General features: G+C 30.7%; 2 protein-coding genes across 4 annotated transcripts; both read left to right on the top strand.

Annotated features, from left to right (window-relative positions):
- Positions 1–6,116: 6,116 nt before the first annotated feature.
- Positions 6,117–8,633, top strand: LOC112783221 (probable plastid-lipid-associated protein 4, chloroplastic). Of its 2 annotated transcripts, XM_025826045.2 has the most exons (7): positions 6,117–6,520; positions 7,193–7,306; positions 7,403–7,498; positions 7,582–7,656; positions 7,951–8,018; positions 8,235–8,314; positions 8,396–8,633. In XM_025826045.2, the coding sequence occupies exons 1-6, from the start codon at positions 6,200–6,202 to the stop codon at positions 8,305–8,307; spliced, it is 747 nt and encodes a 248-aa protein (XP_025681830.1). In that variant the 5' UTR covers positions 6,117–6,199; the 3' UTR covers positions 8,308–8,314; positions 8,396–8,633. The 2 variants fall into 2 exon arrangements, with proteins under 2 accessions (XP_025681830.1, XP_025681829.1); XM_025826044.2 differs by having other exon boundaries at positions 8,235–8,633.
- A 1,276-nt stretch (positions 8,634–9,909) lies between these two features.
- LOC112783220 (F-box protein At1g10780) lies at positions 9,910–12,478 on the top strand. 2 transcript variants are annotated; one of them, XM_072229303.1, is made up of 5 exons: positions 10,006–10,141; positions 10,486–10,536; positions 10,678–11,421; positions 11,522–11,802; positions 11,891–12,478. In XM_072229303.1, the coding sequence occupies exons 3-5, from the start codon at positions 10,680–10,682 to the stop codon at positions 12,125–12,127; spliced, it is 1,260 nt and encodes a 419-aa protein (XP_072085404.1). In that variant the 5' UTR covers positions 10,006–10,141; positions 10,486–10,536; positions 10,678–10,679; the 3' UTR covers positions 12,128–12,478. The 2 variants fall into 2 exon arrangements, with proteins under 2 accessions (XP_025681827.1, XP_072085404.1); XM_025826042.3 differs by lacking the exon at positions 10,486–10,536 and having other exon boundaries at positions 9,910–10,141.
- The last annotated feature ends 523 nt before the right edge of the window (positions 12,479–13,001 follow it).

Consider the following 13,001-nt stretch of genomic DNA (forward strand, 5'->3'; position numbering starts at 1 on the left):
ATAACCTCTTGTTTATTCAAATTCCAAATTATTCTTACACAGTCATGTCAAACAGTTTAATCTGCATTTTTTTCAACCAAAAGGACAGGTACAAATACATGAACAGAACAACATATGCATATCTCATGTCACATTTTTTTTTGCTAAATACAATTAACTATATTGCCTATCCAACCTTAAGACAAGCACAACAATTGTAATCAGTAGCAGCAGCATACATGTAAACAGCAAAATTCTCCCCATTTTGAGAACTCTAACTTTAGAATCTAATCTTCATCCTCCATTTTTTGTTGTCATTTGAAGAGCTTGTTCTACAATCACATGTTACCGCATCTTCTTCCAGAATTTAATCCACCAACAGAAACAACCCACACCACCTCTTACCTGTAGTCTGCACCCAGGAAAGTAAATCAACCAAGTTTACATCCAGAATTACAGCAAACAACAGCATCAAACACTTACATTGTAGTTTGGGCAACCCACGAACGGTTTCCCTGGATTAGAATCCGTCGCTGACCATCGCAACACTAGTCTCGACCCGCACCCACACCATTCTGGCAGACGCACATCTCTGTTTTTATTCATTCTTCTCATGATGCTTTCAAATGATCGTGGGTTGTTGGAGCTCCCAGCTGCGTTGCTCGCGCTAGCCATAACGTGTAGTTTTCGAAGATAGAGAAGACACTGTAGAGGAGAGTTACCTCTGGTGCGATGGAGAAGAGAGGAGAAGAGAGTGTGCGATGGAGAAAATAGGAGAAGAGAGTCAATTGGGGGTTAGGGTTTTTAACCTCAATTTAGGGACCAAATTGAGTCAAAACAGTTTACGTCACCACGTCAGCTAACTGTTGTGCTGACAGCGTGTCACCAACGAGTCCAAGTTAGCTTTCCGGTTGCGCCAGCTGGACGAAATTGGCCGGAAGGACAAGTCTGAGTTCCGTAGTGTAATTTCAGGGATGAATATGAGTAATTTTTAACTTCAGGGATCACTATGAGGCTCGACAGTAACTTCAGGGACCACTTTGAGACTTATCTCGTTTTTATTGTATATTGATAACATTGTTAAACAATTAATACTAAAAAATTATATTTTTTTTAAAAATTAATATTTAAAAAATTAACACTAACTTAAAATTATACTTTTAAATAAAAATTATAAAATAATCATAAAATATTAATCTCTCATCTGTACTTATTAAGCAACGTTTTTTTTTAATTTTAGTATTTTATTAATGTTAATTATTTTACTGAAATAAAATAAAAAATTTTATTTTTTTCCATAACATTTTTTTATTTTTATCTTTTAAGATTTATTTTATTTTAGAATTTCATAAACTCATTACAGTATGATCTAAATCGTACTGGTATATTTTTATTTTTATTTAATCTAATTTTATTCACATAATTTAAAATTTTAAATTATAAAATTTTTAAATTAAAATTTAAATAAATATAATTTAACTAGTAACTTAATTTAATTTGATAAAAATAAACGTATTCGTATTATTATATTTATATAATTAATTATATTTATTCAATTTTAAAAAAATAAATATTTGTTCCTATTTTATTGTTTTAAATTAAAATTTAAAATTTTACTTTCTAACTCAGGTAAGTAATCTAATCCCAAAAGAACATCTTAATATTTAAATTTAATATTAAATAATATATTTGGTTCAATTAATTAAATTCAACTTCACATTTCCGTGTTTTGGTTATCCAAAAAAAATTCAAATTCAAATTTTTATTTTTTAAATTTAATAAAAACAACTTTAATTATTTAAAGAGTAAAGTATTATTTTTGTCCTCAACGTTTGGGATAAGTCTCAAAATTATCCCTAATGTTTAAATTGTCCTATTTAAGTCCCTGACGTTTTAAAATTGGCTCAATGTTGTCCTGCCGTTAGGAATATGTTAATAGAATTGACGACGAGATAAAATTAAAACGATTTTAAAATGTTAGGGATGTAAATTGAACGAAAACATTGGAGACAAAAATAATACATAGAAATAAATTTTAATTTTATCCTTCAATAATATCAATTTTTTACGGTACATAGTTATTCAATTATTTTTTAATCACATTTAAGTAAATTACACTTAATTACATTACTTTCATTATAAATAAAATTTTTTTTTATAATTTTACTTTTAAAGATTTTTACTTTTAAACGTTAAAGAATTTTGACACGTTAGAGACAAAAAGTACAATTTATACTTTATTGTATATGTATCAATTTTTTTTCTTTTTCGCAAGTTTACATACTAGTCATTTTATAAAAATTTCATGATGAGTAAAAATATGTAAGAGTAAAATTATAAAAAAAATTAAATTTATTTAGAATAAAAGTAATGTTATTAAGTTTAATTTACTTGGATGTGGTTAAAAAATAATTAAATAACGATGTACCTAAAAAATTGATATTATTGAAAGATAAAATTAAAATTTATTTTTATGTATCGTTTTTGTTCCCAGCATTTTCGTCTTATTTAAGTTTCCAACGTTTCAAAATCGTCTCAATTTTGTCCCACCACCAATTTTGTTAATAGATCCCTAATGGTAGGACAATATTGAGCCAATTTTAAAACGTTAGGAACTTAAAGCCTTTGCGGACGGAGATCAAGTAGCATCGGAGAATCAACACAGAACCACAGAAGACAAGCGGCGGCGTCGGCCGAAGGCAAGACCCATACGCCTGAGAGTGAACCTCTTGAAACCGAGGTGGAGCAAGTGTCACCAATCACTAGAATCTGGAAGGCTTGAATCCATTACAGAGGAAAGATTACATGTGACCAAGGAGGAGCAGAGATGACTGCGGAACCAGAGCGTTGGAGAACAAACGGCATCAAAACTTTTCTACCGATCCCAATCATGCTTCAAGGGTGCACGAACTGCAGTGACGAAGGAGATGGTATTAGGCGTTGGGTGGAGTGGAGTTTTCGGGTCTCTGTTTGTGTTGGACTGGGTGACTGGCTTTGACAAAAAAAAATTAACATTTTAATTTTTATTAAATAACATTAATACTAAAAAAATTTTGGTCTTTTTAAAATTTATCTTAAACATGATATTTTAATTTTTTAATATTAAATTCAAATTTTTAAATTTAAATATATTTAAACAACATTAATATTAAAAATATATTTTTGTCTTTTTAATTAAACTTTAAATGGATATTTTAAAAGTTTAAACTAAATCTTCAACAGGAATAATTTTATCTATTTTACATTCAAACATATTTTATTTTATTTTTTAAAAATCAAACAACCCTAATCTTGTCAATCAGTTATATCTCAAATGGTATAATCTTTTCGTGCTCATATAAGAGGTTGTAGGTTTGAATCTATGTATCTTTGGAAAAAAACAACTTTAATTCCTAAAAAAATTTTATCTTTTTGCAATTAATTAAAACATATTATACTTTTTTAAAAAATTCACTATAAAGAAGTATTTTGTCTTTTTAACTTTTTAAACTTTTTAATTTTTTTTTTGTTAAGAGGTTTTTAATTTTTGTTTCTATTATAATTTTGTAAAAATCCAATAGCAATTTAAAAATAAAAGAAACCTAAAACAGGTCCAAGTAAAAACCAAAAAATAATGTTAGCCCTGTTGTAAAATAAATAAAAGATATATTAAATATAAAATAAAGATGTATAAATAGAAGACTTTAGTATTAATATAATTAGTTCAATAATGATTTATATATATAATAATAATATTATATGTTGTAATGTGTATATATATATATATATATATATATATATATATATATATATATATATATAAAGATAGAAAGAAGTATTAAAAGTAAAGAGAGAGAGAATTGCATTTGTTTATTGTTACTGTGTGTAAAAACTATTTGCCTCGTTTATGCTTTTATAGGCAAATAAATTCAACCTTTCAAACTATATTAATTGTGCTGTCATGGGAATTTACTCCTTTCAGTATAGGAAATCAGATCCACCATCAATGAGCATCCATCCTTATCTTTATTGTAACAAGCCCAACCATTATTTAAACTATTACCAAAAAAAAAGTATTATTTAAACTACAAAACGGTAACTTATTCCTAACTTTCTAAGAGGAGTTTTAATATTCCAAACAATTGTGGAGCACTAAATTGTGTCCCGTACCTAAAATGACGGGACGCGTCATTCTATACATTCATGTAATTTTGTATACAAGTTCATTCAAGTTGGCCCAACATTAAAAAAATTCAATACCATTAAATGAAATGTAAAAGACATGCATTCAATACACATAAAACTGCTCTTATCCAACGCTTCTTCTCTTTTTCTTTTCTCTCTGCTCTTCTTCTTCTTCTTTTCCCGCGCTTCTTCTTCTTCTCACGCTCATTTACGCAGGGAGCGTCTTCTTCTTTGCCTTTTTCTTTGCGTTCCTCTTCCTCCTCATTCTCCTCCTTCTTTTTCATGTTCTTTCTTCTTCACATATTTTCTCCTTATCATCATTCTTTTGTTGTTATTGCCTTTTCCTCATTTTTTCTCTGGTGAAGAAGCAGTAGAAGGTGAGGAGGAAGAGTTTTGAATTGTGTAGAACAGAAATGAACCGAATATGTTATTATGGTGAAACAATTGTATAGTACTAAATGAATGGAACATTATCCATTATATAAATTCAAATTTGAACATCTTTCTGCATAATGAACCGAACACGTACTCATGGTGAAACAATTGTATAATACTGAGTGAGCGAAACATAATCCATTATATAAAATCAAATTCAAACAGCTTTCTGTATAATGAACACAGTACTCATGGTGAAACAATTGTATAGTACTCAGTGAACGAAACATAATCCATTATATAAAATTAAATTCGAACAGCTTTTCTATATAATGAATCGAACGCGTACTCATAGTGAAACAATTGTATAGTACTGAGTGAATGAAACATAATCCATTATATAAAATCAAATTCAAACAGCTTTCTGCATAATGAACCGAACACAATACTCATGGTGAAACAATTATATAGTACTGAGTTCCTACAATTTACAGATTATCAATTCAATTCAGTACACCTCCGTCCATTCAATTCAATTCAATTCAAATTAGCAATTGCATTCCATTCCATTCAATTCGATTCAAAATTGAACAATCCAAACTTCATCAGTTCGATTCGTTTCAGAAGAATAATCCAAATCACTCTCATTCAACTGATTTGAAGTTGAGTTATTCATTGTTTTGATTCAGAAGTGCATATCGAAGAAGAAAATGAAGAGGAATAGGAAGAAGATAAATGCAACATAATCAGATCGAAAGAAGAAAATGAGAAGATGAACCCAACCAGAGGAGAAAACGATGAAGGCAATGCAGATCAATAAGGAAGAACGCGAGCAGAGAAGAAGAAGAACATGCGAGTAGAGAGGAAGGTTGTTGCAGCACGTTATATGTAGCGCATGTATGACAAACGAGTAAGGGTGACCAATATTACTTGGATAACTTGGATGTATTTTTTATATGGATATAGAGTATTATTGTAGTGTAAAATAATTTTAAATGTGCATCTAATTATATAATTTTATATTATTAAAAATAATTATTTTTGATATTAATTGCATAAATAATTATTTAAAAAATACACGTGATTATATGATGGTGTAACATATTTTAGTGTGTTAAATTTAAAATTATATTTTATAATCAAGTTTAATTTAATTTTTTAACAAAATTTAATTTTAATTTATTAATAATATTTTATATAATTAATGTTACAAATGTTTGTTATTATGTAATTAAATATATATAGAATTATTTTATACTAATAATACATTAAAAAATACTTTTTAGTCATATTTTTGTTTATTTAAATTTATTAAGACTTAATTTCAATTTTAAATACATATTATTTCTCTAATTTTAATTTTTTCTTTTTGAATTTTTCTTAATAAAATTTTGAATGTTTTGATATACAATTTTAGACGTTTATATAAATATTAATATGAATTAAAAATAACATTTTAACTAATATTAATTAATAAATAATTAATTCTCTAATTAAATTTAATTTTATTTAAATAAATTTTAATATGTATAAAGTATCTATATTCATTTTGATATTTATATTTTTTTATTTTGATCAATAAATACAAATGTGCCATTAATCTGTATTTATTTTTTGAGAAGAAAATTTAGCAGGAAAATGAAAAGGAAAAGGAAAAGGAAAAGGCAGATGAACATGAAAAATGGCCTTATCCTCTCCCTCCTTGGGCGCACACCATCACCACCTTCCACCTCTCCACACCACACATCACTCCTCCTCTCCCAAACTACTCTTTCTTCATCCACCGCATTTCTCTTCTTCTTCTTGTAACTTCCCTATCATCATCAGAACCGCCACCACTCCTCAGACTGAGAAATGGAGAGCTCAAGTCTCATTCTTCCCTGCTTTCTTGAAGAAAGGCGGCAAAGATGCCAACACCATCAAGCAAGAGCTACTTCAGGCCATTGCACCTCTTGATCGAGGTGCTGATGCCACCCCCGATGACCAGCAAACTGTTGATCAGGTTTCATTTCCTAATCTTCTACTATCTCCTTCAACTTTATTTATTTTTTATCAACAGTGTTTAGTTTTTGGATGCGGATTTTATGATTCCAGAGAAGAATACGAGTAATAAGCGCAAGTGAAATCCATAATTCATAAAAAATTGTTATGGAGCTACATTTCCTACTCATTAATTACTTACTTCAAAAAGTTTATGATACCATAGGTAGGGTTGAATCCAAGTTTTTCAAGTATTTAGTGTCACTGACCTAATAATTTAATTTGCTAATAATACATAAATAATATTTGATATTATAAAATTTGAAAACACTAAATATTGTAATTTATTGAAAATAAATTTGTTTTATTCAAGTTGGGTTGGATAGAAAGAGATTTAAGATGTACGGATTCAATTAGGATAGAGTTTAAACTCTAATCTACCATATCCATTGCACTCAAAGCTTTTTTTGATTTGGTTTGCTTAAATTTTATATATTTTTTACAAGTTTTTATACCATATCATAAAATTACTTATTTCAAAAACTTAAAGTGGTTTCATGAACTTTTTTTCATATTTACAAATATGTAAATTATATATGCATTATTCTTTGGTATATTTGTGAGGAAATTTTGATGTAAGTTGTTCACGTGCATGTTCATTGTTGATTGTTGGGATTTATTTCCATCTAAATAGATTGCACGGAAACTTGAAGCAGTAAATCCTACAAAGGAGCCCCTGAAATCTAATCTACTTGATGGCAAATGGGAGCTTATATACACTACCTCTCAGTCAATCTTGCAAACCAAGGTAAACCAATACTACTATTTCTATGTCATTGATAAATAATTGATTAGCCTTTTCATTTTCTGTATGCTTTCGTTAATATCATATATTGAATGACAGAGACCAAAGCTTTTGAGATCAGTTACAAATTATCAAGCAATCAATGTGGATACCCTTAGGGCTCAAAACATGGAGTCTTGGCCATTCTTCAACCAGGCGCGTACCCATTATTATTACAAAATTCAGATAATTAAATTGTATTTCACATGTAAATGAAATCAGCATTTTAAACTGTGTAGGTGACAGCAAATCTAACACCTCTAAATGCAAGGAAAGTAGCTGTACAATTTGATACATTCAAAATCTTAGGCTTGGTAAGTTTTATTCAGTGTTTCGATAAACGGTAATGCTAGGGAGACCAAAAAAACAGCTATAACTTATCTTATTTAGCATTCATTAATTTAATGAATGCTAAATAAGGTAAGTTCTGACTGTTTTTGTCTAATATTTTTTTGTTACCAAACATTTTTCGTTCGACAAATTATGACTTAAATTATATTTTGCAATGTTAGTTCTTCATATCATTTTATCAGGCTTCTTCAAAATTTCATAGCAAATTATTACTTGACCTCCTTAATCTTGTGAGAGTTATAATAAAAAATGTGCAGATACCTGTGAAAGCACCTGGAAGAGCCCGTGGTGAATTGGAAATTACATATTTAGATGAAGAACTTAGGTGAGTTGCCACATTTTATTCTAGTCACATTTACTTTGTATCCCACTCGGAAAAAGCAATGAAATTAAACCCATTGGAACTTTTTCTTTAGCTTCATCTCAATTTTAGCTACCTATATATATGACTTGTTAAGTTGTTATATTATAGAGTAGAAATTAAATATTCATTGTGATGCTTGCTTACTTGATTAATTATTATCATAATTCAAAATAACAGAGTATCAAGAGGTGACAAAGGAAACTTGTTCATCCTGAAAATGGTGGATCCATCTTACCGGGTTCCTGTGTGAAAATGATGTATTCTCAGCACTTCTATTCTATGACTCAACTAGTTGAAAATATATACAAGTTGAAACTTACAGTAATTTTCTGCTGCAGTGTTGCTATTCAAGTTGACTTAAAGTCTCAAACAGTTAAAACCATTTTACTTTGAGCACTCTTGGTGTATTAAAAAAAAATCTGAAATTATGACTTATGAGTACATCCATGATCCACCCCTTGTAAGTTTGTTGTATTAAGTGGAGACTCTGAGTCTGAGACAAAATAAGTGGTTGTCAAATCTTGATACTTGATGTATACTATATTATTTAATTTGATTTAATATCTTATCAACTAAGCTATGGATTCAGGAAAACAAGACAGCTTGGAAATGTGCCATTAATTAATAGATGCATTCAAAGCGACTATGTTTTTGTGACCACAGATCCATGTTAGTATAGCCAATACTATTGAAGCATATGATGATAGTTTAAATTTTTTTTTTGACCTTCTTAAGTGAAGGATTTAGGTTGGTTTAGGTGAATGATCAATTAATTATTATAACATTTGGTTTTTTGTCATTGTAATAATTATGACTCGTTCAATAAACCACTATTAACATAATTAAACAACTTCTAAATAATTTTATGAAAACAAAAAAAAGGCTTCCTTAGCTGGTGATAAAGATTTTTCTAATGCCGAAAAAAAAAAATGCAATTTGCAAGCTAAGCAGCTGTTGTCAAGGAGTGCTTAAAACAAAGCTTGCCTCTATTTTTGCAACGTGCTTGCTCCACATTGTTACTAATGTTACCACGGCGATAAATCAATTTAAATCTCTAAACGTGATATATCTCATTTACTAGAAGAGTAGTACTATATATACAAGTTATTTGAGTTTACAAGTCATATAAAGTGGGGCAAACACACGCGCGCTACTCAACGATTTTTATAGCGTGCTTTGCGTTCCTCCTCCTCTTCCTTCTTCTTCTTCTTGGTGACGACGATAACGAAAGAGAAGAATAAGAGGAGGAGGAGGAGGAGGAGGAAGAAGAACATACAGCAAAAAGAAGAAGAAGAATCGTGCAGTGAAGAACGTGCAATAACAGTTTGAAGCACATGAATATAAATAATTTATAAAGACTTGTATGGAAAAATCCTTGTATGTGGAGAATTATTCTTACTAGAATTTAATTAATTAATTGTTGAATGCATAGTAACACGCTTACATACAGTGCTAAAGTTTTTTAAGAATCACTCTTCATGATAAAGATATCAAGTTCAAATACAATGGTATAACTTCATCTACTTAACTAACAGTGATGGATATATAAAATGTTACTTAATAATAATGTGGGTGGGTGTGTGTTTAAGCATGGCAAGTAACTCACATGTATAGGATTATGTATATAACTATATATATTATATGGTTTTATATGTTGGAGCCTTGGCCTGCCTGTTTGAACGGTCAAAAAATATTTGAAATAGCGAAAATGAAAGCGGGCAAATTTTAATTTTGAGGCGCAACCCTCATTCTCCAAAAATTTTCAACTTGAGCCAAACAGACAACTAACAAAACAACACAAACTTTCCAGAAAATTTAAAAAAAAAAATCCAAAAAATTTCTCTCTTCTTCGTTCTTTTTTTTTTTTTTGCAATACAAGAAAAACACTGTTCCTATGAGCTCCCTATATTATTATGTCCCTCTTGGTATTGCAATATAGAGTGAGAGTGAGAGAGAAAGAGAGAGAAGGAGAGAATCTTTGGCACAGCACAGGCAAGGGGTAACGAAGACCCATACCCAGATCTTCATTCAGCGTTAATTGCCAAAGCTTTTTCTTTCCTCACTCTTTTCGGATCTCATTATGTGTAAGTTTTTCCCGTCACATTCTACGCTCAACTAAGAGGAATAAAATTGAACTTTTTTTTTGTTTTGGATGTTTATGGTTTGAGTTATGAGTGGGTTCTGTTACTGCATTTACTTGAATTTCTCAGATTCGGTTTCATTTCTGTTTTGAATTGTCATGAAATATTTAAATCTTAACTGGGCCTTTATAGTTACTCTAGAAATGTATGCATTGCTAGCTGAGATTTCAATTTTTTGAGCAAGTTTATTGAATATGATAGTTCTCTTATTTCTCACATGTTGATAGTGTTAGTATAATCTAAAGTTGCAAAATCTATTGTTTGAGTAAAAAGAGTGAAGTTTTCAGAGGTGAGTTGAAGCAACAAGGGTCAACTCGAAGGAGATTGTGATAGTAAAGGTGGGAAGCAAAATTCTTTGCTTAGTTTAGTCATGTATTTTGAGGTTTTAGTGATGGCAGTTTTCCCTATGTTCAATTATATTCTTTACTTGAATCTGTCTATTTCATATTGCTCATTACCTCTATGATTATTGTCCTCAGCCATGGAATCTCTCCCCGATGCCCTACTTCAATACATCTTGTCCCACATCAGTAATGCTCGTGATGTGGCAGCTTGTAACTGTGTTTCTAAGCGATGGAAAGATGCAACAACTTATGTCAGAACTCTCTATTTTCCTCGCAACTCATTTGATAACCCTTCTAGTGGTGAAATTCCGGACAACATTGTGCAGAGAATGGTATCAACTGTTGTAAAATTAGAAGAGTTAGTGGTATATAGCCCTTTCTCCCCTTCAGGCCTTGCTTCATGGCTGTCTCTTGTAGGTCAATCACTCACTCAGCTTGAGCTTCGAATGGACAACCTTACTGATAACCAGGCATCACGTGAAAGTCCATCAAAGTTGGACTGCATTGGGGCAGCAAAGAATTTGGTGTCTCTAAAATTGTGGGGTGTTTTAATGATAAATTCGCCAAAATGGGATGTCTTCCAAAATCTTAGCACCCTTGAAATAATTGGTGCAAGATTGGAGGATCCTGTATTGACTGTGGTGCTTCAAGCATGTCCTTATCTTAAACGGTTGCTGTTGCTTGGATGTGAGGGGGTTAGATCAATTTCAATTGAGCTGCCATATTTAGAGGAGTGTAAGCTTGATTTTTATGGTTTGGGAAACTGTTCACTTTCTCTTATCTCTCCGAAAATTGAATCCCTTGAGGTACAAGGCTGTAGTTGGATCAGGGTCCCTGAAACCGGGCATTTGAAGAAGCTTTCAATTTCCAACAGTTCGGGTAATCTTCAATATTAAGTGATTCTTGTACATATAGTTTTTTTTATTGGCTGTGTTTTCTTGTTCTTATATTTCTTTCATCTCATGTTAATTGTTTCCAGGGAGGGTATACATGATAGATTTCGGAAACCTCAATGTTCTGGAGTTCCTGTCAATGCGGGGAGTCCAGTGGTGCTGGGATGCAATATGTAAAATGCTGAAATTGGCAAGTGAGGTGAAGCATCTTTTTATGAAGGTTGAATTCACAGGGGACTTTGAGGCTCTGCAACCCTTTCCAGAGATTGATTTTGTTGAATTTTTCAATAGCCATCCAAAGCTGCGGAAGTTTGATATCCATGGAGCTATGTTCGCAGCTCTGTGCCAGAGGAACAGTCTGAAACATGTAAATTCATAATAGGCTAAATATTACTCTTCTGATTAAGTGTGCTCTTAGAAATCTTATCTAATGCTGATATTGATTCATTTTGCAGGTTGATCCTGGGTTTGCCATCCCATGTTTGGAGGAGGCTGTAATCACTGTAAGATCACCACTAAATGCTGAACAGAAAATCAGTACTCTTGAATCCTTGTTGAAGTATGGGAAAAATTTGAGGACCATGGTTATAAAGATTCTTCAAATGAAGAGCTGCCACACCAGTGCTGATGATTTTTTTGATGAGATTTGCCGCTTGAGATACATGAACCATGAGAAGGTACGAATAGAATAAAGCTTATAAAAGGCTATCATTGTTTCTTGATGCATTCATAATATAGGAAGAGGGTGATGAACCTTGTTTCACTGGCAAGGTTGTTGCCTTATGAGTTCAAATCTTAGAAATAGGCTCTTTATTTGCCTGAATAAGGTTATGGACTTACTCTCCCATTAAGTGGGTGAGTCTTGTGCACTAGTCTACACTTTTTATTTTTCATTTTTGTATTTGTCAAAAGAGACTTTTGTTGTTCATTTTTAGCTTAAGCTGGACTACTCACTGCTGAATTGATGTATGGTTCTCAACATTTCGGGGGAGCTAATTGACTTTGTAAACTTCTAATGTATTGTTTTTGAACTTCATTTGGAATTATGATCTTTCTGTTAAGCTAATTTGGAGAATGATTGGATTATCATCTTTCACGTGATTATCAAAAGAACATGATAATGGTGTTGCTAAGAAAAAGATGTTTATACTTTATATACTATCCACCATTTTAAGTTGTGTACAACAATGAGGTTTAGACTTGAAAGTTGAAACCTTTTAGAATACTGTTTGTACCCCTTTCTTCCTATCAATAGAAAGTATAGCTATTGTATTATAACAAAATCTTGTAGGTTAGCAAGATTTAAGTGAATAAGTGCTGTAATATGCCTCTACTTCGTCAAGTAAAAGCTAATGTTTCAAGTTATAAAATTCCTTCTTGATTTTCAATTTTTTTTCTTGTGTGCTTATATTTGTCACACGAAACTACTATATTTTTGTAATTATTTGAATAAAATTAAAATGTAAAATGAAAAGTTATTCGCTTTTTTTTTTCTAATAAGCTTTAAAAAACCTGATAAAATCAATTCTGAGAAAATCATTTGTACAAAAAAAATAATTATCCAAA

Source organism: Arachis hypogaea, chromosome 20 (assembly GCF_003086295.3).
Source record: "Arachis hypogaea cultivar Tifrunner chromosome 20, arahy.Tifrunner.gnm2.J5K5, whole genome shotgun sequence".
Lineage (NCBI taxonomy): Eukaryota > Viridiplantae > Streptophyta > Magnoliopsida > Fabales > Fabaceae > Arachis > Arachis hypogaea.

What these genes read in the sequence shown, in the direction of transcription:
- LOC112783221 (XM_025826044.2), top strand. Translation starts at nt 6,200, where the DNA reads ATGGCCTTATCCTCTCCCTCCTTGGGCGCACACCATCACCACCTTCCA. An exon ending in CTTGGCCATTCTTCAACCAG is followed by an intron (nt 7,499 to 7,581) that starts GCGCGTACCCAT and finishes TAAACTGTGTAG; the next exon opens with GTGACAGCAAATCTAACACC. An exon ending in CATTCAAAATCTTAGGCTTG is followed by an intron (nt 7,657 to 7,950) that starts GTAAGTTTTATT and finishes AAAAATGTGCAG; the next exon opens with ATACCTGTGAAAGCACCTGG.
- LOC112783220 (XM_025826042.3), top strand. An exon ending in TTCAATTTCCAACAGTTCGG is followed by an intron (nt 11,422 to 11,521) that starts GTAATCTTCAAT and finishes AATTGTTTCCAG; the next exon opens with GGAGGGTATACATGATAGAT. An exon ending in AGAGGAACAGTCTGAAACAT is followed by an intron (nt 11,803 to 11,890) that starts GTAAATTCATAA and finishes TTCATTTTGCAG; the next exon opens with GTTGATCCTGGGTTTGCCAT.